The sequence below is a fragment of the Medicago sativa genome, chromosome 7 (assembly GCF_051527215.1).
Source record: "Medicago sativa cultivar Bolivia chromosome 7, Bolivia_mono, whole genome shotgun sequence".
Classification (NCBI taxonomy): domain Eukaryota; kingdom Viridiplantae; phylum Streptophyta; class Magnoliopsida; order Fabales; family Fabaceae; genus Medicago; species Medicago sativa.
In genome coordinates, this window is record NC_140755.1 from 10,335,690 (window position 1) to 10,363,600 (window position 27,911).

At 32.6% G+C, this 27,911-nt stretch overlaps 4 protein-coding genes across 4 annotated transcripts; 2 read left to right on the top strand and 2 right to left on the bottom strand.

The window, feature by feature from the left end:
• Positions 1-2,775: 2,775 nt before the first annotated feature.
• Positions 2,776-8,906, top strand: LOC146904129 (DUF21 domain-containing protein At4g14240-like). The gene is made up of 13 exons (XM_085728235.1): positions 2,776-3,016; positions 3,103-3,179; positions 3,762-3,845; positions 3,960-4,067; positions 4,366-4,449; positions 4,555-4,626; positions 5,005-5,072; positions 5,369-5,456; positions 5,552-5,625; positions 5,714-6,071; positions 6,164-6,210; positions 6,315-6,387; positions 8,766-8,906. The coding sequence occupies exons 1-13, from the start codon at positions 2,776-2,778 to the stop codon at positions 8,904-8,906; spliced, it is 1,515 nt and encodes a 504-aa protein (XP_085584361.1).
• A 339-nt stretch (positions 8,907-9,245) lies between these two features.
• Positions 9,246-16,074, bottom strand: AAR3 (defective in cullin neddylation protein (DUF298)). The gene is made up of 9 exons (XM_085727619.1): positions 15,914-16,074; positions 15,142-15,274; positions 12,952-13,003; positions 12,559-12,634; positions 12,361-12,443; positions 11,911-12,007; positions 11,631-11,676; positions 10,167-10,240; positions 9,246-9,817 (listed from the first exon to the last, which is right to left on the bottom strand). The coding sequence occupies exons 1-9, from the start codon at positions 15,960-15,962 to the stop codon at positions 9,501-9,503; spliced, it is 927 nt and encodes a 308-aa protein (XP_085583745.1). The 5' UTR covers positions 15,963-16,074; the 3' UTR covers positions 9,246-9,500.
• Positions 16,075-21,540: 5,466 nt separating this feature from the next.
• LOC146904131 (uncharacterized) lies at positions 21,541-22,971 on the bottom strand. The gene has a single exon (XM_085724287.1). The coding sequence runs from the start codon at positions 22,504-22,506 to the stop codon at positions 21,853-21,855; it is 654 nt and encodes a 217-aa protein (XP_085580413.1). The 5' UTR covers positions 22,507-22,971; the 3' UTR covers positions 21,541-21,852.
• A 3,624-nt stretch (positions 22,972-26,595) lies between these two features.
• LOC146904132 (RAF-like serine/threonine-protein kinase PRAF) lies at positions 26,596-27,371 on the top strand. Its single transcript, XM_085725842.1, has 2 exons — positions 26,596-26,884; positions 26,971-27,371. The coding sequence occupies exons 1-2, from the start codon at positions 26,743-26,745 to the stop codon at positions 27,303-27,305; spliced, it is 477 nt and encodes a 158-aa protein (XP_085581968.1). The 5' UTR covers positions 26,596-26,742; the 3' UTR covers positions 27,306-27,371.
• Positions 27,372-27,911: the final 540 nt, after the last annotated feature.

Sequence of the window (27,911 nt, forward strand, 5' to 3'; positions counted from 1 at the left end):
TTCAAGAGCTTCCTTGCTTTTTGTCAGTGAATTGGGCACCGTTGTCTATTATCACAAATTGGGGAATTTTGTATCTTGCCAATATATTCCTTCCAAAGAACTTGATGATGTTGCTTATTGTAATCTTTGCTAGGGCTTCTACCTCAATCCATTTTCACAACAACCAAAAGGAATTTCACCTAGCATGGGGCTTGGGAAAGCATTCTAGCATACCTATACCCCATTTTTAGAAGAGCCGCAGGGACATTAAGGTGTCGATATGGGAAGGTGGAGCTATGTGGCTGTCCCTGTGGCGTTGTCATTTTTTTAAAAGGGAACCATTTTTTTCCTTCTAACTTAAGAAATACAAAAAAAAAATGCTATTTCTCATTTAGTTATAGTTAATAATATGTTCATATGAATTATGAGTTTAGGTGTTTGATCTTGGCCGATTAAGATGATTAATGTAGGCCTTACAAGATCAAACAATCAATCTTTTTCAAATGAATTGAATAATTATAATATAAATCATCGTAGCAACATTCACGTTTGAGATTGGAAATTTCAATCTGATGATGGAAACCCGCAATCCTAAGGCATCTCTATGTTATTGTTAAAGTCTTGTTATTTAATGTATGTGTGGGATTGACATTTTTATTGCGATTATAAAACCATATGCATTTGTGGGCTTTCCAATTGACCTTCTATTTGGATCTACTATGAGCACCTCTATGATATTTCTCTTCGTTGTTCCCTTTGGAGATGCCTAGAAGGAGAAATCCTTCTGCAACGGATTTCAACGGTAGATGCCCCGCTTCTGACTGCTAGTTATCGCTGAGTTGATCACATTGCAGAGGAAGAACGATGATGGTTACTTCAGAAATTAAAGAAGAGACGACGATGATTTATTTAGAAGCCAGAGGAATGACATCAACAATTTCTTCAGAAATCGGATAAACAAGAGTGGTGTTCGTGTCATCTTTAAATGCATAAGTTATAACATGGTTGTTACGATCTTGCATGATCTGTGTTTCGGAACGGTGTCTCGCGGTGGCATTCTCCCAAGAATGAGTTTTTGTCATCGAAAAATCAATAAAAAGCGGTTAAGGTGGTGAATATGGGAAAATTTAAAGGAATCGATGAAGAGATTTCCCTTCTTCTAGCACCATGGATTTGGGGTAGACTAGAGAGATGACTGACTGTGAAAGTGCTCATATGAGGTGATCTACAATGCGGTGGAAGTAGTTCTCAGATGCGGTAGAAGTAGTTCTTCCATACGGTGGATGAGAGTTTCTGGTGAGGGAAAATGAATTTTCAAAACTCGTTAGCACTCCGAGACTTAAGTTTGTAACAGAAATGAGGAAAGGAAAGTGTGCGAAACGTGGTTAAAATATGATTGTACCTTGTGTTGCATGGAGCTACACTTATGCAATGGAGCATTGATATAACTAACTCTGTGAAACCCGACAGGATATTTGGGGAGGTCGTTAGAGATTATATGAATCGTTCAAATTGGATGAGGTTCGCTTGTGAAGCGCACAAGAAATCCCTAGTCTTGAACGGCGAGGATAATGGATTAATGGATTGTCATGCATTGAATTGATGATGTGAGTTGAGGCTCAATCTGACGCGCGTATTGTGCATCCTTCTTGATGGCATTCAAAGTATTTAGATTAGGCATAAAGAAGTATTTTATGGTCCGTTTGGTTCAACAGAGGAGAGGGGAGGGGAGGGGAGGGAATGTAATGGAGGGAAGGAGGGGGAGGGGAGATATTTTAAATAAACATATGTTTGGTTCAAAAGAAGGGATGGGATGGAAAGAATATTAATTAAAATGTGTTTGATTCACAACGGGAAAGGAGAGATTTTAAAATTAATTAATTTACTTTTTTACCCTTAAACTTAATTAAATATACGAAAATGTTTGTTTTTACAATTTCATAGACCGGCGAAAAGTTGTTACAAGGATAATATAACCTTATTTAAAAAAAAAGATAATATATCCTAATAATAATAAAAGTTGTTACAAGGATAATATATCATAATAATAATAATAATAATAATAATAATAATAATAATAATAATAATAATAATAATAATAATAATAATAATAATAATAATAATAATAATAATAATAATAATAATAATAATAATAAAAGTTGTTACAAACATAATATTGAGATTTTAAATTAATCTAAGGATAATTTTGGCAATGCAATAAAATTTTAAAAAGCTTATCTCCCCTCCTCTCTGAAAAATTTCAATTTGAGGGAAGCAAAAAGTGGTTCTGGAACGGATTTTGCTCTACTCCTCTCCCCCTGCTCCCCTTCTAAAAATTGAATTGTCAAATTAAAAATATTCCCTCTCGTTCCATCCCCTCTAAAACTCTCTAAAGACGGTTACAAAGATAGAGTTATATTGTCTAAATATAATATTATATTTCTTTTAAATTAAATAAAGTAAAAGTTTTGTACCAAAAAAAAATAAAGTAAAAGTTAGATTATAACGAAAACACGCGCGAGAAGAGGCATTTAAAAAACCGTTATCAAATTTTGTAACAAAACACAAAAGATTAAATAAAAAAAAACAACCAAGTGAGAAAATATAGGATTAAAAACAAAAAACAAAACAAAAAAAATATTGTCGCATGTAGTTTGTTACGTGCTGTTATCGATAACTATTAATAACATAACACGAGAATACACACACAACTAGAGAAAAGAAAGAAAGACAGACAAGAGTGAGAAGAGCACACTGAATGATTGAAGGAAGAAGAAGAAGAGCTATCCTACGACGATGATGAATTTGATAAACGTGTTGGCGTTGAGTCGGATATTGACTCGCGACTCCTCGGTTCTTGCCAACGAAAGCATACTTTTTGGGTCGCCAACATGGATTGCTTACGCTGTCTTATGCTGTTTTCTTGTTCTATTTTCCGGACTCATGTCCGGTCTCACCATTGGTTTCATGTCTCAAAAAATCATCAACTTAGAAATTCTCAAACTAAGTGGCTCTTCTTCTGAAAAAAAACAAGCTGGTAATTGTTCCTTTAACACATAGTTTAAGTAATAATGTTTGTTATTGTTATGATTAAAAACCTAATTCACCTTATTATGCATGCAGCAATCATAATTCCTTTGGTTGAAAAATCACACCAGCTTCTTGTTACGCTGCTTCTCTTTAATGCTCTTACCATGGAGGTAATTCAATATCAATCATAATAATATCTATGCTTGTTTAGTTTGATTTATTTGAGTTTATCTATTGGCATACGCACTTCTTAGTGAGAAAGTTTATGTTCATATGCTTTTTTAGAATAGCTTATAATGAAAACAAATTCCGCCTATGTTTAGGTTTGTTTTCCATTGTCGGTCCCAAACTAGGGTAAAAGGAGACAGTTGTGTTAAGCTTAGGCAGCAAATGTAAAACTTTGTACAAACTCTATGACATGAATAGAGTACGCAATAGTGTGAAGATTAGGTCGTTTCTTGGACGGCACTCATTGTATAGCTCAAGCAGTTTTTGATAGAACACTATGGCGTCGTTTGATTTATGTAGTCGACCTCACTTAGTGGGATAAGGCTTAGTTGTTGTTGTTGCTATAATGAAAACAACATATAGATTATGAAATAACTAATTATACCTAAGTGCTTTTAGGATAAGCATTTATGCTACGAGTGTTTAATTAAGTTGTTTAATAAAAGAGAGTTTTATTTTGTTTCATACTTATTTTGTTTGCACATTATACCGATTCTTAAACCAAAAAAACTTCCAATCTGCAGGCTCTTCCTATATACCTATATAAAATCACCAATCCATTTATTGCCATCATTGTCTCTGTTACTTGCGTTCTACTCATTGGTGAGGTATGTGATTTTTTTCTTCTTTTAGCTCACTGGTATACTCTCAACATTTTTATCTCAATAAACTTTATGACTTTTTTAAATAATAATGATAACAATTTGTGTTTTTGATTTCAGATTATTCCTCAAGCAATTTGTAGTAGAAATGGTCTTGCTGCTTATTTTGCATGGCTTGTGCGGATTTTAATGATTATATGTTATCCGATTTCTTGTCCGGCTGGAAAGGTATATTCCACTATACTATTGAATTTGTTGCATGGCATTCATTTGGTAAACAATATAATGTAAATGACAAGAGAACAGATAAATGAAAATTAGCAGCATATCATGATCTCTGATGTATTATGATATGATGATGCTTATACATATTAAGGCCTTTTAAAAGTTGTTTTGTGCAGTAGAAAATTATAAATATTATTGGCTTGCATTACAAGCTAAAACCATGTTCAGTCTATAGAATACGTATCTTTTTAAAGTCGTGATGCTTCGAAGTATTTATTTTCCTAATGAATATTTTTTCTAGGCTCTGGATTACCTATTAGGGCATGATAAAGCTTTATTTGGGCGTGCTCAGATAAAAACTTTTGTTTCCATTCATGGCAAGGAGGTATAAATCAGAACAAGTCTTTTAATTTCAAATTTGGTGAAACTACTCAACTATTTCTTTTTTTCGGTGTTTGAATCATAAGCGTTGAACTTGCTTGATTTTTAGGCTGGGATAGGGGGCGAGCTTACACTTGATGAGACGACAATTATCAACGGAGCACTTGACTTGACCCAAAAGGTAAGTTCTGCAATTCACCTTCCACATTCAATGTCAACTTATTTGTTAGTCTTGCATTTCATGTCCATAAAACACTATTTTTCAACGTATAATATTCAGCACCGCATAATATGAAGTTTCTTACCTATGTTGAGTTTTGATATACATTGGTGATGGAGGAAATGTAATAGTAATAGGGTTTACTAAAATATTTGTCAATTAGCCACGCCACGATATTCAAAACCTCACCGTTCACTTCAAGTGATCTTGTGTTCCATAGCATACATTCTCATGTTGTCAGCTCTTGGCTTCTATAAGAGCATATTTAATGCTTTATTTTTCCATCTTGTTATTAAAATTTCCTATGACTTATGCTTATTAATTTGTGTTTTTGAACAGACTGTCGAGAAGGCTATGACACCTATTGAATCAACATTTTCATTAGATGTAAATTCAAAATTGGACTGGTATTCCTTGTTAGTATCTTTGTCATTATTTTCAGTAGATTTGGTTTGCAAAGATTTCACAAAGATTTCATCCTATTTCCTCTTTATTACTAATTATTGTTGATGAAGATTTCTTTTCAACTATATCAATTACTGGAGCATGTGAAAAATCATTTATTGTTGTTTCCCACAAACTAGTGTAGGATCCATCTTTGCTTGTAAGATATATGCAAAGCATATGCATAGAGTAAACTCATGATTTTTCTCAACTATTTTATTTTGCATAAAACTTATTTTATTCTGCCGATCTCAAACAGGGAGGCAATGGGACAAATTATTGATCGAGGGCACAGCCGAATTCCTGTCTATGATGAAAATCCCAAAAACCTTATAGGGCTTCTACTTGTGTGTATTTTTCCATATTTTCACTTTATTTAAATTATCTCATTTCTTTTTGGTTCTTACATTCTCACATGTTTGTTTTATCTTTTTATAACTAGGTCAAAAACCTTCTAAGGGTACGATCTGAAACGGAGACCCCTGTCAGTGATGTATGTTCCCCGAGCATTCCACGGTGTGTTTCAATAAATTTATTCTCTTGTTACAGTCTTTCGAACAAACTGAGAGATAGCCCTAATTTTTGTAATGGAATATATTTACAGGGTTCCATCCGATATGCCACTCTACGATATACTGAATCAGTTTCAAAAGGGAAGTAGTCATATGGCTGCTGTTATCAAGACAAAGGGAAAAGGCAAAGAAACTCTAGAAATAATTGATGAAGAGAAATTTGATGTAAAGAAAAGTGTTGGTGGAGATTCACAGTTAACTACTCCATTGCTAGAAAAGATGTATGCAAAATCAAAAAATGTTGTTATTGACATTGACAAGCCTTCAAATCTTGCTAGCATCGATGAGCAAACTGGTTCGCAGTTAAACGCTCCTTCTTCCAAAAACGTTGAAGATGGTGAAGTGATTGGTATTATCACTTTGGAAGATGTATTGGAAGAACTTCTACAAGTAAATTTCTGTCTTCTTAAATATGTGCATCCCTCAATTGTTTAATATTATTTTCACGTATAAAACTGAATGTAATTGCTTCTTCGATGCAGGAAGAAATTGTGGACGAGACAGACAAATTTGTTGACGTTCATAAGAGGTAATGGAGAATATCAGAGTACAAAATTTTAAAAAATACAGTTTTGATATGGATGAAACTTCTGCAAATCTGAATTTTGATGTTGTATAAATTTTATTCTGCAGAATACCTGTTACAGATGCTTCCCCAATGGCACGAGCTCGATCAATCCGAAGGTTGAATGGCCAAAAGAGAGAAGTGAGTGGTTTATCGTTGCACATCTTTTATGATTTAATATTTGTTTCTCTGCTATAGTTTCTAAGTGAAATCGATCGTTTTTTTTTCCATCAAGTCTTTCTACATTATGTCCATTTGCACTTATAACAATTTTATAAACAATTCCGCAACGAGTCATTCAATATAATTTCTTTTATGATAGTAGGAAAGAGTATGCCGACACAAAAACTGAACTAATGTTTAGATAAATTTGATTCCTCTAAAGTGAGTGAAGTGTAAAGCAAGAAATCAAGATTGTTAATATTTCAATAATGATATGTTATACATGTACATATACAATCTACCATTAATTTTTCTATTAATATTACTCACTTACACTCTAATTAAAGTGGTTTGTTCGTTTTAGAGGAGTCGGATCCTATTTAAACCTTTGGATGGCTAGAACAGCTAATCAATTTCACAGTTCTGAGATCTGATGGCTCTTCTAGAGGGTATGTGCATCCTATTTTGTATCACTTGTGACAATGATTAGCATTTAGTTGCAGATTCCACCTCTGAAACCCTTTGTAATAATTTAGTAATTTAAAGTTAGTTTCTCTATATCTCAACTGAAACAATGATTAGCATTTAGTTGCAGATTCCACCTCTGAAACCCTTTGTAATAATTTAGTAATTTAAAGTTAGTTTCTCTATATCTCAACTGAAGTTTCTAAATTTCTAAGTCCATAAATTTTCTTGGCTTAGATAAAAATTAAAAAAATTTCGCCAAAGTTAACCAAGGCAAACTCTGAAGTTATCCGAGGCAAACTTCGAGGAAAATGGATTGAATTCTACAAGATAACAATGAAGTTTGTGCTAAATGCCTATAATATATAAAGGCTGCTTTAGGTATCAGCTATCTCATGCTTAAAAGAAGGCATGGAGTGTAAATTTAAGCCATTTGATCTTGTGTACATATTAATACTTTCCTTTTTGGAAGTGCTTAAATTCATTTTTTTTTCTATTGTATAGTAAGTAGAATATTTTTTAACAAATGCTGCTTCCTGCTGTAATATTTTTAATTTTTAGTTAGAGTTTGTTAGTGTTAGGTAGTCAATTAAGAATTAGTTAGGAGTTAATTACTCAATTAGTTAGAGTAATTGAGTTCTATAAATAGGAACCATTGTGTACATAATTTTCAATCTTTTCTTAGTCAATATGCTTCCTAATGAGTTTTTACATCATGAATATAGTTGTTCTCTCTACCTCTCTAAATTTAAGTTGAACAAAATACTTCATAAATTTCCATCATTTTGAAAATTCTTCAAATTATTATCCAAACAATGGATTTCACCTCAAAGTATTTGAATTCCCTCAAAACATTACATTACCTCAAAACATTCTTCCATCCAAACACACTCTAAGGACACATATTAAGGATTTTAAAATAGAAACTTTACATTGAAAATGACAATTTTTGTATTTTTAAAAACTTAAATAGAATATTTGTGATATAAAAATAATAAAATTACTATTTGTAGTTCTTCAACATGTAGCCTTAAGATACATGCTAACATTTTTCATTAAATAAAACATGTTTTGAATGGTTCACTATTAGTTTAGTTGACAAGGAGAATGTTCATATCTACGTTTGTGATTTCAAATCCCGTTGAATGATTTTTAAGCATTGTAAACATTTGCTGAGCTTTGAGACCTGTCGTGACTCTAGTGAGCTCTGGAACTCAAGTCACCTAAACTTTTTTTCATCAAAAACAAAATTAACATTAAAAATTGAATACATGTTTTATTTAATGAAGAAACATTGTATACAATCGTGCGTGAATGAAGAAACACTATAACCATCATGAAGATTTGGTGCTTAATTGAATACATGGGCTAATGAAAATACAAGAGTTGTGGTGATACAGTTACGTTACACTCTCGTGAACTGCTCGTGGGATTCATTTTTGGGAGAATTAACATTTCCATAATAATGATCACAAAAGAAAAGATTCAATCAATTTCTCTATAGCATTCATATTTATTTTCAAAAAAGAAAAAGAAATTTAGTAAGAAACAAAGAACAAGTTTGCACAATAGGTTCATCTAAAGAAAAATTAGTTGAGTATTATTCATATACGCTGATAAGTGAAGAATCGGTACGATTCATAGGTAATCTTGTAATCTAAACTGTGGTATTTGAATTTAACAACAGCTTTGAATCATGTAACTATAAGCATTTTCACAATGAACCTGATTTCCATTTTCTTAGTATGATTCTAATTGCCTTTTTTTTCCCTTAAAATTAGAAGAACATTGACACACTTTCCTTGCAGGGTAGGGAGCAAGTTGATGATTTTTTCTATAGGGTAGGGACCAACTCTGCAATGACTTATGAGACAGTTCCTTTGTACATCTAGGTTGTGGACTTGAGAGATACTGTGCAGCCATTTGATGAATCAGGTCTTGGATGGACTTTTGATAGTGCAGATTCTTGTAAGTTAAAGCATGCATTAGAGAATAGCTTATTTACCTATAAGGAGGAGTATAAGAAGAACTGAGGGTTTCAACGGAGAAGGGTGACTCGAGATCATAGTTTCGACAATGCTCCTCAACAATATGAGTAGGTGCTTCTTGCTTCCAAATACCAATGGCAAATCGTGGAACTTGCTCCATTGGCTATAGCATCGATATTTCATATTGAAGGCGTGTTCTATCCGACACATATCATCAGAAATGGATGTGAAGGCCAAACTTTCGTGCTGCAAAGATTATGTGACATAATACAGTTGGACCTTTTGCCATGTTTAAGGATCAGACCAAGTGTTCAGCAACTTAATTGTGACTGTAATTTTCAAAATATACACAAACTAAACTTCAAATTACTACTACATACGAAATGAAATAAATAGTCAACTACCATAAATAATGAGAAGTGCAATTACATAATTATTTCTTATACAACATAAAATACACCAGCTAGCAAAAGCAATTTGTATATACTCTAATTACATAAGAAAAAAATTAAGTAAATAGTCAACTACCATAGAAATAATGAAAAAGTGCAGTTGCATAGTTATTGCTCATATAAAATAAAAATGCATTCGACTAGCAAAAGGAATTTGTATATACTTAAACTATAAAAGGTGCTTCATCTAAATGAAGCCTCTCCTCTCTCTACCAAACCGTACATAGGAACTAGTTGAGAGTAGTCCTGCAAATCCCTTTGATAAAGAACCTTCAACTGAACATTGGGACTTGGATGAACACATAGGGCTATTATGTCTACTAGTTTCCATACATTCCTCTGCTGCATTCCCTTGTGGATTGTCCTCACAATCTACTAAACCATAAGCTCTACTTTTTTTACAGTTTGAGGAATTCATCTCTTCAGATGAATAAGAGTACTCCATATCGTCTTTTCTTGCTTCCTCAGCTAACTTCCTCTTTAGACCAGCAAAACTTTTCAGTCCTGTATGAAAACCAAAATCAGCTACGCATTTAAGCTCAGTTGGGATTAACAGCTTAATTAAACATTTATCATATAAATACTTATGTGTAAGCTATTATTTTTATAACAAAAGATAAAATAAAGTCAAACTGTTTTCATATAAGTTATTTGGAGAACTTGTGAAAATAAGTTAAAAGCGGTTTATGGAAATGTCATAAACTGTTTCTATAAACTTTCCCAAAAAATCATACAAGTGTTTATGCTAGTAGACAGGTTCAAACAAGCCAATCCAAATGGATTCTAATATATCAGAAAGAATCTGTTTCCTTATATCAGTGAGTGGTTGCAAGTAGAACTTCGATCAACTGACCAGGAATTGACAGAGATTCGGAATCACCACAGTTACAGTGGATGTTGGAATTTTCATAGTACGATCCTGGTAGCCTGCAGGACAATAAACTAATCAAAGGTCAGGAGGTATGCTGATATAATAAAATCCAGTGAGTTCAACATTTATCAAATAACGAGTGCCTAAAATTGGGTTGCGAAACTTTAAAACTCGCAAGACCCCAGCTGGAATGGAAGCCACATACAAATTCAACAGAGAACAAGTGCCTACACTCATAGTTATCTTACATCACTAGCATGTCCCTTCAGTCATGAGTGAAAATTTCACGAATCAGCTCATTATGCCGAAATTCAACTTAAAAAATTATTAAAAGATAGGAGTGGCAAGGAAGGATTGAACACCAAAAAACTAGTTAAAAGATGTTCTAACATCATATTGAAGACCAACTCTCCTAAATGCTTGTTCAATTCGGTGAAGTTTATCATTGGTTTTATATCTCCAAGTATCGAACATCTCCAAATTATAAGTCACTTATCTTCTTCATGAGCAAGGCTCTCATCACTAACCTATGTGAGTGATATGGGAGCTCCTTGTTCTTTCTGTCTGAATTGAAACAATTTCTATAATTCTTATTTCATCTAGGAAATCTAAAATTCACATGATCGACGGAATTCAGGAAGGAAACTTAGCACAAAGTGTAGTGACCAGTTGAATGAAAGGCAAAGCCAACTAATTGCAAAATTTTGTCATCAGAATCAATTTAGAAATTTAATGTCAATATTGTTGTACCACTCCTCAACCATGCAATCAAACAACCATAACATAACTCACTCTATTTTAATGAACACTCTAAAGCTAAATCTCAAGTCATCAACATCTGGAACTGAGACATGCCTAAATCTGTAGCAATTATAGATTTCAGGATCTGGAATTCATTAACAAGTCCACTAGCATGCAAAATTCAAGATATCTTTCAAACAAATCTTCAACCCATCTAGAAGTTCCAAAAAGTCAAACAACTACAGGCCACCATTACACTGACAGACCTATTTATTAATCTTATGGGACAACATTTTCTGCATGACCTTGTCCAAAATATGATGAAATACATTCTACAGAACCCCCTTGAAATTTGCATACTTGTCCATGAAATGGTAACAACAATCCTAAATCATACTTATCAACATCGAAAAACAATCTTAACGTGTAAAGACAACATATGAGAACTGGTTTACACTTTTTTCATGAAATTAATTAAATGAATATTATACTCTACCTACGTAGTAAACATGCATCAACCAAAACCAACAAAATATTAATTAATCCACCATTTAGCATCTTAGAGGACTATATGTATCAATCAATGCCATCAGGCTCTATCAAAAACTAAGTTTTGAGCAAATCCAACAATAATAATTTTATCATCAAAATTCAAAATCACTATAAGAACTCAAGATGCCTTGTTTGGCCATAAAGAAACCTAACCTGTACATATGCTCGACAAAATCATCAATTAAAACAGGCCAAGCACCTACAAGCACAAAAAAAAAAAAAAAAATCATTGCATCAATTAGTAAAAGCATCAAGACTGCCCCGGTGTTGCTTCCAATGCAGACTCCTCAAGTAATCATATTCAAGAAATTTCTAATCCAAACAGACATGCAGATGCAGGGTGAGGAGCAGAAATGACAAGAAGAGAGGTACTTAAGTACAAATTTCTGCATCTATGTAGCTAATTGTAAAAATTAAATGATGAGAACAATACCTTCAGGATCATAGGCATCTAGACTATCACGAGTACATATGCTGAAAGATAGAACCTGTTGCCACGTATCCTCAGATATGTTGTATCTTTGATTTTTCTAAACAAAAAGTAATCGATTAGTTCCCAATAGAAACTAAATGAAAATAACAAGACCCTACTAGGTTGTATAGATGGATTGGCCCACGGGTTATATAAAATGGGACTTCTAGACAGATTTGAATTAGCTGAGACTTGAGAAAATGAGTAACAGTAACCCTATATCAGGGTTAAAAAAAATCGCACACGAGCTCAGGTCTTTTTAACACACATTGAAGTGTGCACAGTATCATTTGAAATTTATCACAGATCTTTTATAACATTCTGGTAATAGCACCACCTTTGACTCATGAGATTTAAGTACTTCGAATTCAACAAGGACGACGAGTTGTATTATTGCAAGCATTATTGTACCTCAACAAAGTCACACCATGGCTGAAGCAGTGGAAACCGCCCATTAAGAACTAATTTCCAAGCAGTTAGTGCCTTGCTTACAGCTGTAAATTATCGAATTTCGAAAAACAAAGGATAATCAGTGGTTATACATTCCACTTCACCATTAAAAGGATTGAATAGAACGCTGTACATAAATAATTTATCTGAGATACTTACTGATGTTCTTTTGACCATTTTCACGACACATGAAGAAAACAAATTCATAAAACCGAGAGAACTCTGAAAAGGTTGCCTAGGAAAGAGAAACACAGGAAGTACATAAGTGAGAGGAAATAAAAAAATGAATGCAATAATTCTTTATATCATGTTAGATATTTTTTTCGTCTCTCTCCTCAAAATATAGAGAATGCACAACCTCTCGAAATTTCACTTTTGGAGACTCACTTCTGTGTATCAAACTACTGCAAATGATAGCAAATAAAAAATTTCTTTTTTGTTTGGGAAAAGAACAGGCTTAAACCTGCTTGTGTGCTTGTAGACAGAAAATGTTATGTTGGATAAACATATGCAATGCATGACTGAATGTGGTAAAAAAAAACGGAAACTGACCATCAAACCCAGCCGTGACATGAGCATTGACAGTTCATCAAAAATTGTTGCCCTGAAAATTTGACACGTGAAATTTTAAGTGAGAGAAGAAAGATGTCCACTTAATACAATCATGCGATTTTATGAACATTTAAACTTCATAAATCTATACATGATACAAAAATAACATTGAGATATACATGACAACAATAAGGTGGAAGTAGGAAAACAAATGTGTTTCTTTAGAAGCATAACTTTAACACAGATAGAAAATGTACAGCACAAAAGATCCAACCATGATTACGAAAAAAGCTGCCAGGATTCAGCTCAAGCATGCCTTCATTTTTCCGATATACCGAAACCTCAAATTGTAAAAAATCCCACAGAAATAGTAACAAACACAGTTGATCATCATCTCATAAGGGAAAACGCATTGCGTGAAATTAAAGTTTGAAATCATAGTTGTCAATGCGGAAACGCGGCGCGGCCACCCCAAAAATTGACGCGGCGCGGTAAGTGGGCGCGACGCGGGCGCTATTACATGACACGGACACTAAAACTAAATATTATATTATTAATTAAGGACTAAAAAAGTATGAAAAAAATATATTTAGTATTAATATAGATGAGAAAATTTTATTTTGCATTCACATTTAGACTTCATCTTGATCATATTAATTCCTAGATCTCTAATCAATCTTTCACTTCTTCCCTTTCTTCTTCATTTTGACTGTAAAAAAAAGGATGATTAACAGAGAACAGAGATGAGATTTTGTGGTTTCTGATGAGATTTTTTTGTTGACCCGCTTTTTGCCCGCGTTGAACCGCTTTTTGCCCGCGTTGACCCGCTTTTTGCCCGCGTTGACCCGCTATTGTTCCGCATTTGCCTATCGCGCGACTCGGTCGCGTTCTGACGCGCTAGGCTGTTTTCAGCCGCTCCGCGCCGCGATCGCGCCGCGTTAGACCGCTATTGACAACAGAGTTTGAAATTATTAAAGAAACTACAAATCTGATACAAGAAGACTGTTAGATAAACTTGGAACTGGACCCATATCAGGTCCAGTCATGCATTTGGATTTTTTCTGCCACTAAACCGGTCATGACAGGTTGAATCAGTCAAAACCAGCTAATTTTGATTCAAATAAAAAAAAGGTACTCTCGCCTTTCAATATCTGATACAAGTACTGGTGATTCAAGGCGAGGCTTTTCAATGATATTGGTAATCAATTAACTTCTATTGTTGACAGATAGTAATTGGAATTCAATGCGCTACTTTACCGATTTTTCAGCAAGTGACATTGGTGAAGCCCACTTGTACACTGCAACAATTTTGTGGTAATTAATCTAGAAAAAAACTGATATAATTTGCTAAAAAATTAAAACTTATGCTGGTGGGATTCAACCCCACATCCGAAGCCTCGTTTAAAAGCACTTTTTTTTTTTGGTCAAGTAGCCTAGTGGCTAGAGCTCACACATTTTAAATGTGGAGAAGTGGAATGTCCGGGGTTCGAACCCCGTCCCCTGCATATAATATGCAATATCCCTACCAACTGAGCTAAGCTCATGGGGATAAAAGCACTTTATTACTTGCTGAAAAATTAAATGCTTGAGCACGGATTAAAAGCATATGATGGTAGCACCAAAGATATATGACAATGTATCTTTTAGCTTCTGGAATATACAATGTACAAAGAATGCAGCATAGTACACAACAATAGACAATTAAAGCAGCACCTAGCAGCATAGTATAGTACTCATAATTCATAAAACTCACTAACAGAAAACAATATATTAGTATCAAAACCTTAAATCAATAACCTTCCTAGATTATCAAAGAAACACAAACAGCAAAATAAATCATATTTATGGGAACTGGGGGCTTTAAATAAAAGGTCCAAAACCGTGATCTAGAACGCAACATAAGGTTTACGTTATTTCCGAAACAACGAGACTGTGACTCACAAGACGACAACAACCGTTAACGCAACACAAGGTTTACGTTGTTTCCGAAACATAACGCTTTTTGTCGTTTCTAAAACCACAGCGAGATCGCAATTGTGTTGTATCAGCCGCATTTTACAGCGAATCTTGGCAATATCAATGGTCATAAGACGGCAGCGACCATTACTATGCCCGCTATTAAAAACCCCAAGTTGAACAACTACTCGGCTTCAAAACTATCCAAATAACATCTCAAAGAGAGAAAAATACCCTGTACAAACTCTGGACTCCACCAATTTCGACAATTGTGTCAGTGCCTCCCTTGAAACCTTCGCCTTCTGAAAATCACTGTCTTGTCTATACCCTTCTTCACCAACAACAAATGCATGTCCTGATTTTATATCTGCACAAACAAACTCAAAATAAAAACAATAAATACATTCATATTAGGGTTAAATATAATTTTAATCAAATAAAATTTAAAAAAAAATCTATGTCGTATCCAGATTTTAATTTCTGTGTTAACCCTCCACGTTCCAGGGGAAAGGAACCCTGATAACCTAAAGTTCGATCGGGAGAATTGAACTCGTGTTCTCCCGAACAATGGTTTCTTACGAAAGAGACCCTGATAATCCAAAGTTCGGTCGGGAGATAAGTTAAGTCTGAACAAGAATTGTTCCAACCAGGAATCGAGCTCATTAACACCACGGAGCCCAATCACTTAGTTTCCTGTATCCAGGTTTCAATCACTGAATTCTATAAACTACATGCATTAAGTTGAACATAATTAATCCTAAATAACAACACAAATAACAAAATAATTTATAAACATTACTAAAAAAAAAAACTAAAAAAACAAAAATTATTGGTTCAGCCTTCAAGTTAAACAAATTAATCATATTCATAATACCATGATATTAAAATTAAACAATACAATCATAAAACTAAGAAAAAACAAAGTTGAATTAAACGATCCAAAAGAAAGAAAAACAAGAATTGGTGCATGATAAATTAAAGAATTGAAAGAGAGAAAGATTGTTACCACAAAATCTTCGGTAAATGTTGAAGATATCGAAGAGAGAAGCATCCATGGGAGAAGCTTGCCCTCAAAGTTGTTGGAGCAAGCAGAGAGAGGAGGATGCAGATGATGATGAGATTGAAAAGAAACGCAAAATGTAACAAAATGGATTTGTTTTTAATTTCAAATTTTACATTTATAATTCGGTGCCATAAGTAGAGTTTTTAATTAATCAAATCAATTATTATGTCACTTTTATAGTTAGTTGGTTGTTCAGGTATCTCTCAAATCAATAAATAAATATTTATATTTATATGTAGTTTAATCAACAAATATGCTGAAATTATTAAGTGGAACATTATGATATGGTTCGGATTCATACTCCTTCAATTGTTTGTGTGAATTTTAATGGTTATTTGTTGTTTCGTCTATCCTAAAAATAAATATTTATTTGGCGTGATTTGATTGATGATATATTAAAAAAAATTACATTATTGGTATAAAAAAATTAAATCATAAATATAGACAACTTTGGCAAATTATTATGAAAAAAAAAAGTGTTTTAATTGATATCTAATACTAGTTGTGTATTCCGACAAATCATCATACTACAATCCACTTTAATGGTATGACATGGAGAAGTCGTTGATTTTGATTGGATATCATTATAAAATTAATTCATGTGACATAGCATATCTGTTAAACTCAAAAATATATCATTGAAAAAAAAAGTTTTGGCAAAATCCATAATGTACATGTTGTACTTGAATTTAGTTTGTGTAAACCTACTTAACTAGGTTTGTGTAAGCGTACTTGAATTTAGTTTATGTTCTGTACTTATTTGAACTAAATTTTGAGTAAGATCTAAAAACTCATAATATACAAATTGTACTTGAACTAAGTTTGTGTGTAAACATACTTAAAATGAGTTTGTATAAGCGTACTTGAACTAATATGTTATACTTGGGTAATGTACTTGAACAATTATACTTGAGTAAGAAATGTACTTGTACTTGAACTAAGATTGTGTAAACACATTTGAACTAAGTTTGTGTGAATCTTTGAGTAAGAAATGTACTTGTACTTGAGCTATTATACTTGAGTTAGATCGAGATACCTATAATGCACATGTTGTACTTGAACTAAGATTGTGTAAACACACTTGAACTAAGTTTGTGTGAATCTGAGTTTGCGTGAGATCTACATACATGAATACTTGAACCGAGTTTAAATAAACGAACTTGAGTTGAGTTTGCGTAAATGTATTTGAATTAAATTTTTGTAAACATACTTGAGTTGAGTTATATGGACTCAATTTAAAAAAAAACACAAAATTTGCATAAAACATAATGAGAACACAAAGAGAACACAAAATCAACATGATCACGCATAATCGATAAAATGGCGTATAAAATTGCATAAATGGAACTTAAAATCACAAGGGGAAAAAACGCATGAATGAAAAAGAGGGTTTATGGATGTTTTTACTTTTGAAATGGGGTGGAATGATTGCAAAAATGAAGTGAAATAGCTGGAAAATATTGATAAAAGAAGGAAGTGCAATAGAAGAGTAGAGAAAGAGTTTGGGAGAAAACATAATGAGAAGATGAAGGTAATGGCAATTAAAATTTAATTTTAATTTTAACGGTATTTTAGTTAGTTTAAGATGAAACCAAATTTAAAGGGTGTTACTAAAAAATAAGAATTGGTGTCCTGTGAGCTTAGCTCAGTTGACAACGTCTGAGGTTCAAACCTCGGACACCACAAAAAAGAAAAATAAAAATTGGTTTAATGTCGAGGGCCTATTTTAAAATATAATTTCCTCCTATTAATAAGTCCCTTTTATAGGTAACTTCTTTTTAGTCATTTAATTTCCTCCGGTTGCAAAATCACAAGTTTTAGTACTATGTTTTTTAGGTAAAAAAGAGTAGTGTTCATCTCATCTTTGAATTATTTTTATTAGACGTTACTTACCTCCGGAATTTCAAAATTACTGGACTATTCTTCCTCTAGAAATACAAAGGTTAAAAAAAAACAATCTTTAACTTCCTTCAAAAAAAAACAATCTTTAATTCTAAATTAGAATTTGTGTTTAACTACTAATGTAGCCATAACGTGACCATGTAAGGAACCATTGTTTGGCCATGTAATCACTTTCTAAAGACTCTTGCCGTGTATATATGTAGATATTTAGTTGAAGGATTAACTATAGATTAACTATACTTGATAATATAGATTTATTTTTTTTGACAAAAACTTGATAATTTAGATGATAATACCAAAGAATCAATGTTCTTGTTTAATAAAAGAGATTTATATGAGTAAAGAAAATGATTGCTCAAACATTGAATATCATACTATAAATGGCAAATAAAGATGCTTGTGGATAAATACGGGACTAGTATTGGAAATTTATTGGACCAGGGTAGTGTGGAGTGGTCGTGGTATGCTTCTGAATGGTGGAAAGATATAGCATCTTTAGAAGACTCAAAGTGTATAAATTGGTTCAATTTGGAAGTTGAGAGGAAAGTGGGTAATGGAGGTAATGCTAGCTTTTTGAATGATATTTGGAGAGGTGAGTTGTCCCTTCATGCATAAATTTCCAAGATTAGTTTAAATATCCAATCAACAACAAGCCTCAGTGAGAGACATGATGATGATATGAACGATGGTTTTTTGGGAATTGGAACTCACTTGGTGTTGAAGATTGTTTATTTGGGAGGAGAGCTCCTTTCAAATTTGTCTCAATTGTTGGAGGGTCTTACGAGAATGGTGGAGGATGATTGTTGGGTTTGGAGGAGGGATGAAGACGGGGTGTTTTAGGTTAAATCTACTTATAAGTTGCTTGAGAGAGTTTTGATTTTGGAGGAAATATGGAGAGATATAGAGAGAAAAATCGGTAACTTGTGAAAAAGTCCAACTTCGTCGAAGATTCTAGCCTTTTCTTGAAAGTTAACTTTTGATAGGATTCCAACAAAGGTTAATCTTTTGATGCGTAATATTTTACCATCGGATGATGCATCGGTCGTGTGTGCTTTGTGTAATGGTGGTAATGAAACATCAAATCATCTTTTTCTACATTGTGAGATGGCGGGTGCAATCTAGGGCAAGTTGTTGACGTGGTTGGAATTTAGCTTCATCACACCTCCTAATTTATTTGTTCATTGGGAAAGCTGGTGTACGATGATGCGGAATAAGCATTTACTAAAAGGTCTCTAAGATGACATGTGAAATTTAGGTCTCTTAATGACTTATTTGGTAGTAATTAATTCTTGTACAATTTTAATTGCATACGAGTTTGTCGCTAAGATGACTAAATTCCATATGCACGTTAGTTTTAGTTGATGTGTATTGGAAAAAAAATCTGAAGTCCCACATCGAATAAATATGACTCTTGATAAGAGTTTATAAGAAGGAGACACTTCTCACTTAAAAACTAATTTTATAAGGATGAGGTAGACCTAAATTTCCACGATGTTGTATCAATATATGGTAGACCTAAATTTCCACGATGTTGTATCAATATATAATGTTGCATGTTCGCGTAATCATGTTAACTTAACGTTGCATGTTCGCGTAATCATGTTAACTTAACGGAAGGACTATTTTATTTTGTAACTCCAAGAATCTAAGTCAATTTGCAAAAGTCAAAGAGCTATTTTAGGCCAATTTTTATAACTTTGACAACCAAATTGTCTTCACTCCATAATAAATTGGTACCCTTCTACTACATACATAAACTCATCGGTTACAAGTCAAAACCGTCTAATCCACCCACAAAGAATTCATTCATACACGTAGCATTTGAAAAGCAAGGGATATTGGAAAAACCAATAACCTGTGTTTAAGGTCAAACATAACATTTGTTTAGCAGTTACCTTGTGTATACTTCAAATAAATTTACCATCAAATTTGTGGAAATATTAGAAGCCAGATCAATTCAAGCAAGTATAGCAATAACTTTGAAATCAATGGGCGCCTACTTTAATTGACTTATTTGAGCTTGTTATATACTGACGTAAGAGTTGTGAAACTTCTTTAAAGAGTTTATGAAAACAGCTTATGACGTGTTTAGAAACAGCTTCTTATCTGCATAGTCTCTCCATGATAATTTATGAAAACACTTCATAGTTTATATGAGAACAATTTGGTTTTTTACATTCATTTACAAGAATAACTAATACATAAACACTTATACGAAAACCGCTTAGTTAAGTGTATAAATAAGCATATTTCAGATGAAAGGAGGGTAAAGGATACGAGACAAGTTGTATAATAAGAAGTTAAACTCATGACAACAGATGCAGCAGGATACATAAAAGTTCAGTCCTTTCAAAAAAAAAAAAAAACATAAAAGTTCAGTAAACATGGACAAATATCAGATCCAACCAATCACAACAAAATGAGACATGGACAAGAAAATAAGCTTCAAGTTACTACTTTAAATTATTTACTTCATACATAAATTTGAAGAAAAAATTGCACTAGGAATCATTTATCTTAATTTTTTGTATCAATACAATCTTTAATCTTTTTTTTCATATCAAGTTAGTAACGTGTTCAATAATGTCAATGATGTTGGACTGAACCTCGTTTTTCATCCAGATATGTTACCAAAAATCTTACAAGACCATTTTGTAAACTGTATCCTCAATTCATCAAGATAACAGTTACAACCTTCATCCATCAAAATTAACATGGTTTTTTTCATACTTTACCTAAAATTGTGGTCTCTTTGTTGTCAACTCGAGTCGAGACTAATAGTGAAGTTGAGTGGTGAAACAATTTTTGTAGCAAACCATCTATTGGTCACATACACAAATCTATAACAAAAGTGGATGACGAATGAAGGTCTGTCCAATGGTGTAAATGTTTTTAAACATAAATGACTAACTTGACACCAGAAAAAAGATAAAGACTATTGATACAACAAGTTATAAAAAGGACCCTGGATCAATTTTGCCTAAATTCAATTTTCGGAAAAGTTAATTCAAATGAAAAATCTGAGTTCACAAATACCTGTAGAAAATATGTCTTGCACACTTGAGTAGTGTACTCCGTGGTTCAAATCATACTAGGCAACCTCTCTTAGAAGAGTAAGCCTACAATGGCAAACAATGTGATAAAACAATTTACATCGTCCATGGAGAAAATGCATATTACTGTCTAACATAAGTTGAAGAATCAAGTACGACAGAAAAATAACAAAATCCAGCAAACCAGTTTCACTTTTAAACAACATTTCTAAGATCAAAACATAATAAGGTTCGGCTGTATGTTCATAAAACCATAACAACAACTTACTCCATTTGTAACCCTGCACTGCACCCTACAAAATGATCGACAATTTCAATCCTGGATACTCATCACAAAAACTGAAATTACTTTGAATATGTAACCTATGAAGCACTGACACATACACGAACAAGGCATTGATGTAGACACAAACACCAATAATAATTTAAGAAAATAAAAGTAATTGAATGTAACCAACCACATATATCAGTGTCGTGTCAATGTTGGATAGTGACACAAGCCAAACATTGAACACGCCATCAATCTGAAGTGGCAATGCTAGATATTCTATGACTATGAGAAATAATGGAAAATCAGAAACATCAAATTCAAAGGAACAATGACAAAATTGCAAATTAGTAAAGTAAATAAGATTAAAGTATTCTGATATTCCAAGGTATAAATAACCAAACTGTGTATGATCCAAAGTTCCTTACAACTTATTGCCAAGACAGGCTTATTTAAAGACAACCTAAATCTGACCATCTAAGAGCAATGACACAAACATGAACATTGAACACAACCACATGTACCGGTGTCGTGTTCGTGTCGGTGCTACATAGATGAACATGACCATATAAACTATAAACTATATCCAACTCCTCTTCCCACAATATTCAATTGTTATTCTCTCATTCCTATGAGTTTAGAGTTTATATTTCTGTATCCTATTTCTTGATCTTTCTATTCTTCTTTGGACCCGGAACTTCTAACCTACCAACAGAACAACCACACTTTCCTCTAAGAACTAGAACAGCTCTTCCATTAACAGGAGCCATCTTCTTAAGCTCGGCTTCGAGTTCGCGATGATGATCACAAGGAATCTTAAAAAGACCCTTTTTAATTCCACCACCATCTTTACCCAACGACGGCGAATTCTTTACACAATCTTCGGTCTCTAACTGAATATCAAACTCAGCAGCATTCTTCAATCCCTTACAATTAGGGTTCCCACATTTCCTTGATGTATAAGCTATAAAAAACCATGTAGCAACAACAGCACAAGAAACACTAACTCCAAGAGATACATAAATCACAGGAGCAACAGCAACTTCTTCTTTCACCAAATCCATAAACAACCCACAAAGTTTGAAACTTTCACTCATCACAAATTGAATATATGGAAAAACCAAGAACCCTAGAGCAATAACAACAGCTATAAATATAACCACATCAACAACCGCGGATCGAGATCGCTCGCACTGCGGAATCTGAAGAGAATTGAGTGTCTTACGGTTCCTCGATTTAGCTAAATCGAGGGAATTCGCCATGGATGATGATGATTGGTCAACGGATGAGATCAAACTATGGAAATTTACCATTTCAATCACAGAAACCCTAAAATTGGATCAAAACAATCGAATTGGATTGACCCAGTTCGATTAAACCTGAAAAGATTGAAAATTTGAAGTGATCAATAAGATTCAATTGAGGAATTGTTGTGGGGTGTTCTTAATCAATCATCAATCACAGAAACCCTAAAATTGGATCAAAACACGGAAACCCTATAATTGAATTGACCCAGTTCGATTAAAGCTGAGAAAATTGAAAATTTTGAGTGATCAATGAAATTGGATTGAAGAATTCTTCAAAACCAAAATCAATGGATCAAAATTAAAAGGGGTGGATTTTTTAGGGATTTTGGATTGAAATTGAGAGAGAATTGAAGAAAAAAAGAGTGAAATTGGAAGTGGGTTTAGGTTAGGACACAAGCAGACGAAGAAGAAGCATCACTGCTTCATTGTTTTGCTATCATCGCATCTTCATCTTATAAATAATATATTATTATTACAGAAATTCATTTACAACATTAACTTTTAAGTTACACTTTTTTTCACTATTGTAAAAAAAAAAAATTACACTTTAATTTTTTAATAAAATATAGGAGTACTTAATTTTAATAAGATTCTTTAAAAACAACTAGACTTTTGACCCGTGCGTCGCACGAGTTTTCTTGACTATAATAGAGACCAATAAATAATCTTTAACCCGTAAGACCATTGATATAATAGAAAATATTTTCTTCGAAAAAAAAAAAGCAAGCGGATAGGAATGAAATTGATATGCAATACATTTTTTTAGATGGAATTTGTTAGGTTAAATAATTGCAAACCTAATAAAGCAAATGAGCGGGAAAAAATTAGGTTAAGTTGCTGCAGACATAACAAAATTAATAAATAAGGATGTAAAAAAAAAAGGCATGAAATTAAAAAAAAAAACCAAAAAAAAAAGTGTAAAATTCTTGACAAAAAAAAAAGTATAAAATAGAAGGATCATATGTGATCATTGATATGGTAGAAAATATTTTCTTCAAAAAAAAAGGCAAGCGGATAGGAATGAAATTGGTGTGCAATGCATTTTTTTAGATGAAATTTGTTAGGTTAAATAATTGCAAACCTAATAAATCAAATGAGCGGGAAAAAATTAGGTTAAATTGCTGCAGACGTAACAAAATTAATAAATAAGGATAAGTGGAAATTACACTTTAATTTTTTAATAAAATATAGGAGTACTTAATTTTAATAAGATTCTTTAAAAACAATAAGTGGTCAAAAGTGGTCAAACAATAAATATAAAGCAATAAAATAAATTTTGATATATTACCAAAAAAATATTGATAAAATATTTTTAGAGCTTCCTTAAAAAAATTTAGAGCTTATATTTAATTTTAAAATTTATAAAATTAACAAAAAGTGGTCAAAATTTGTTATAAAATATTGAGACTTTATATGTTCAAACCGGGTGTGGTTATGGTGCATAAGGAATCCTTATGCACCGTGCATAATTGCTTTCTACACCCAACATAATTGCTTTCTACACCCCAAGTAAGCCCACTATAAAATCTATTTATTTGTGGGCCTAATGAAGCCCCATATTATAATTTTTTTCTTAACAATTTATTTATGCAAAATAGCTTATTCGAAATAGTTTATTTATGCAAAACAACTTATTCCGATCTCATTTTAAAAAACAACTTATTCAAAATAGCTTATTTATGCAAAACAACTTATTCGAAACAACTTATTAGGATCACTTTTTTTAAAACCGCTTATTCAAAACAGCTTATTTATGCAAAACAGCTTATTTGTGCAAAACAACTTATTCAAAACAGCTTATTTATACAAAACAGCTTATTCCGATTTCATTTTAAAAAACAACTTATTCAAAACAACTTATTTATGCAAAACAACATATTTATGCAAAACAACTTATTCAAAACAGCTTATTTATGCAAAACAGCTTATTCGAAACAACTTATTTATACAAAACAGCTTATTTGTGCAAAATAGCTTATTCAAAACAGCTTATTTATGCAAAACAACTTATTTTGATTTCATTTTAAAAAACAACTTATTTATGCAAAACAACTTATTCAAAACAGCTTATTTATGCAAAACAGCTTATTCGAAACAACTTATTTATACAAAATAGCTTATTTGGGCAAAACAACTTATTCAAAACAACTTATTTATACAAAACAGCTTATTTGTGCAAAATAGCTTATTCCGATTTAATTTTAAAAAACAACTTATTCAAAACAACTTATTTATGCAAAACAACATATTTATGCAAAACAACTTATTCAAAATAGCTTATTTATGCAAAACAGCCTATTCGAAACAACTTATTTATACAAAATAGCTTATTTGTGCAAAACAGCTTACTCAAAACAGCTTATTTATACAAAATAGCTTATTCCGATTTCATTTTAAAAAACAACTTATTCAAAACAACTTATTTATGCAAAACAGCTTATTCGAAACAACTTATTTATACAAAATAGCTTATTTGTGCAAAACAGCTTATTCAAAACAGCTTATTTATACAAAACAACTTATTTGTGCAAAACAACTTATTTATACAAAACAACTTATCCCGATTTAATTTTAAAAAACAACTTATTCAAAACAACTTATTTATGCAAAACAACATATTTATGCAAAACAACTTATTCAAAACAGTTTATTTATGCAAAATAGCTTATTCGAAACAACTTATTTATACAAAATAGCTTATTTGTGCAAAACAGCTTATTCAAAACAACATATTTATACAAAACAGCTTATTCAAAACAGCTTATTTATACAAAACAGCTTATTCGAAACAACTTATTTATACAAAATAGCTTATTTGTGCAAAACAGCTTATTCAAAACAACTTATTGATGCAAAACAACTTATTTGTGCAAAACAACTATTTTGCACAAAATAAGCTGTTTTGAATAAGTTTTTTATGATTTAGAGAGAGAAATGAGTATGGATTATGAGTTTCTTTACTGGAACGTTGTTTAACATGTTATACACTGAAATTATTACTGAAACCATAATTATGGTTTAATGGTTTTGATAATCATGTATGTGAAACCAAAATAATTGTGTAATGGTTTTTAATGAAATTATCATTGTTAGATGGTTTTGAATAATGATTAAGATGTTATATACTGAAATTATTAGTGAAACCATAATTATGGTTTAATGGTTTTGATAGTCTTCTATGAGAAACCAAAATAATTGTCTAATGGTTTTTCTATGGCTATGGTTTCTGTGAGTTGGTTTCAAAACCATTTTGCAGTGGAAATGGTTTCTATGAGTTGTATTCCAAAACCATTTTGCAGTGAAAATGGTTTCCGTGAGTAATGCTAACACCAGATCTGAACCGGATTGATCATAAACAACACAATTCACTGCAAAATGGTTTTGAATAATGATTAAGATGTTATACACTGAAATTATTAGTGAAACCATAATTATGGTTTAATGGTTTTGATAGTCTTCTATGAGAAACCAAAATAATTATCTAATGGCTTTGCTATGGCTATGGTTTCTGTGAGTTGGTTTCAAAACCATTTTGCAGTGGAAATGGTTTCTATGAGTTGTACTCCAAAACCATTTTGCAGTGAAAATGGTTTCCGTGAGTTAGACTCCAAAACCATTTGCAGTGAAAATGGTTTCCGTGAGTAATGCTAACACCAGATCCGAACCGGATTGATCATAAACAACACAATTCATCACAATATTCTCAATAATTCATCAAATCTGAATTCCAGCTTATACCAACAGATTTCACATCGAAGCATTTCGTACTTCGCAAATAACCGACTGAACAGCTTTGTGAATGTTAATTAAATATAAAATACTCAAGCACAATTAAATTAACAATAAAAAATTACATTATCATGATCCATGTGACAGAGAAGTTTAATTAAATTAACAATGTAAAATAATCCTAGAACATCATATGGGCTGTTGATCTCAACTTCCATTATCCTGGTGACATACATGAACAGGTGATTACTAATACTTCCACATTCAATTACAAAATAAATATCAACAATTTAATTCAGTAATGAATCAACAGGAACAAATAAACTGAGAATCAACAAGCTTCCCCCTGACTAATACACCCGAAAATCACATACCAAAGTTTCAAGCCTCAACCTTCTAACGCAGAAGAAAACACTTCTTCTCCTCTCCTCACTCCTTTCTCTCTTTCTTTCTAGAATCTTCGAATATTCTTTTTAATTTTCAATACAACTCACTGAGTCACAACAACGAGTCATGGAATCTAAACCCTCAAACACTATTAAGATCCTCTATAGCTACGGTGGCAAGATCTGCCTTCGCTCCACCGACGGTGAACTCCGTTACGTCGGCGGTCACACCAGAGTCCTCGCCGTCGATCGTTTCATTTCATTCTCAGGTTCGCATCGTCGAATATTATCATCTCTCTCTTACAAATTGCTCTATTCGTTCATTATACTCATCGATTTTGTTGATATTTTACAGAATTGATGGTGAAGCTTGAAGAATTGTGTGGTTCATCTGTGACTTTCCGGTGTCAATTAGCTAACAGAGATTTAGAAACGTTGATTTCCATCACCAACGATGAAGATTTAGCCAACATAATCGACGAATACGAACATGCCTCGTTGAAACTAACTCATCCGTTGAAGATCAAAGCAATTCTTTCGCAGCCGAAATCGAGTTTGAAAGTTTCACCTGATCTATCATCTTCGTCATCAAATGCCAGTTTTTCTGCGGCGGTCCTTTTCACGGCGATGACGTCGGCGGCGGGAAGAGTGGTCGGAGTCAGAATCGGAGTCAGTGTAGGGAGAGGATGAAGAAGGGGAGGTTGAATCGCGTGACCCATTTTGGGATGCGGAAGCAGAGAAGAGGAGTTTCGTGAATCAATCAAAGCAGTGTTTGTATGTATCTGGATCATTACACCTGTCCTTGATCTAATGGTTCTGATTTGCTTATGTATCATGCATAAGGAAATCCTTATGCATAATAACTTTTGCCGTTCAAACCCTCATTAAATAGTGTACATAAAAAGAGATTATAAAATAATCGTTAAAGATGTTTGTCATTATTAAAATATTTGTGTTGACTACGTGAGCGTGAGAATATTTTTGGTTGATGACCTATAAGTACATCTATCAACCTTGGTTGAGTGTATTCTAACTCAGGTTAGCCTAATAATACAACTCACCAAACATTTTTTTTTTTACAAAAGCAAATTTAACTATTATCATTAATCAACCAATGTTCAATACAAGAAGGATAAGAATCAAAAATACTAGAAACAATAGCATAGAATTCTGAATCACTATAGCCCGGAGACGATAGAGTTTGCACTAAAGTAGATGAGTCGGACTCGAAGATTTTTCTTATTAAAGAAATATCTAAAAGATTTTTGAACATTGAAAGAATATTGTTTATATTTT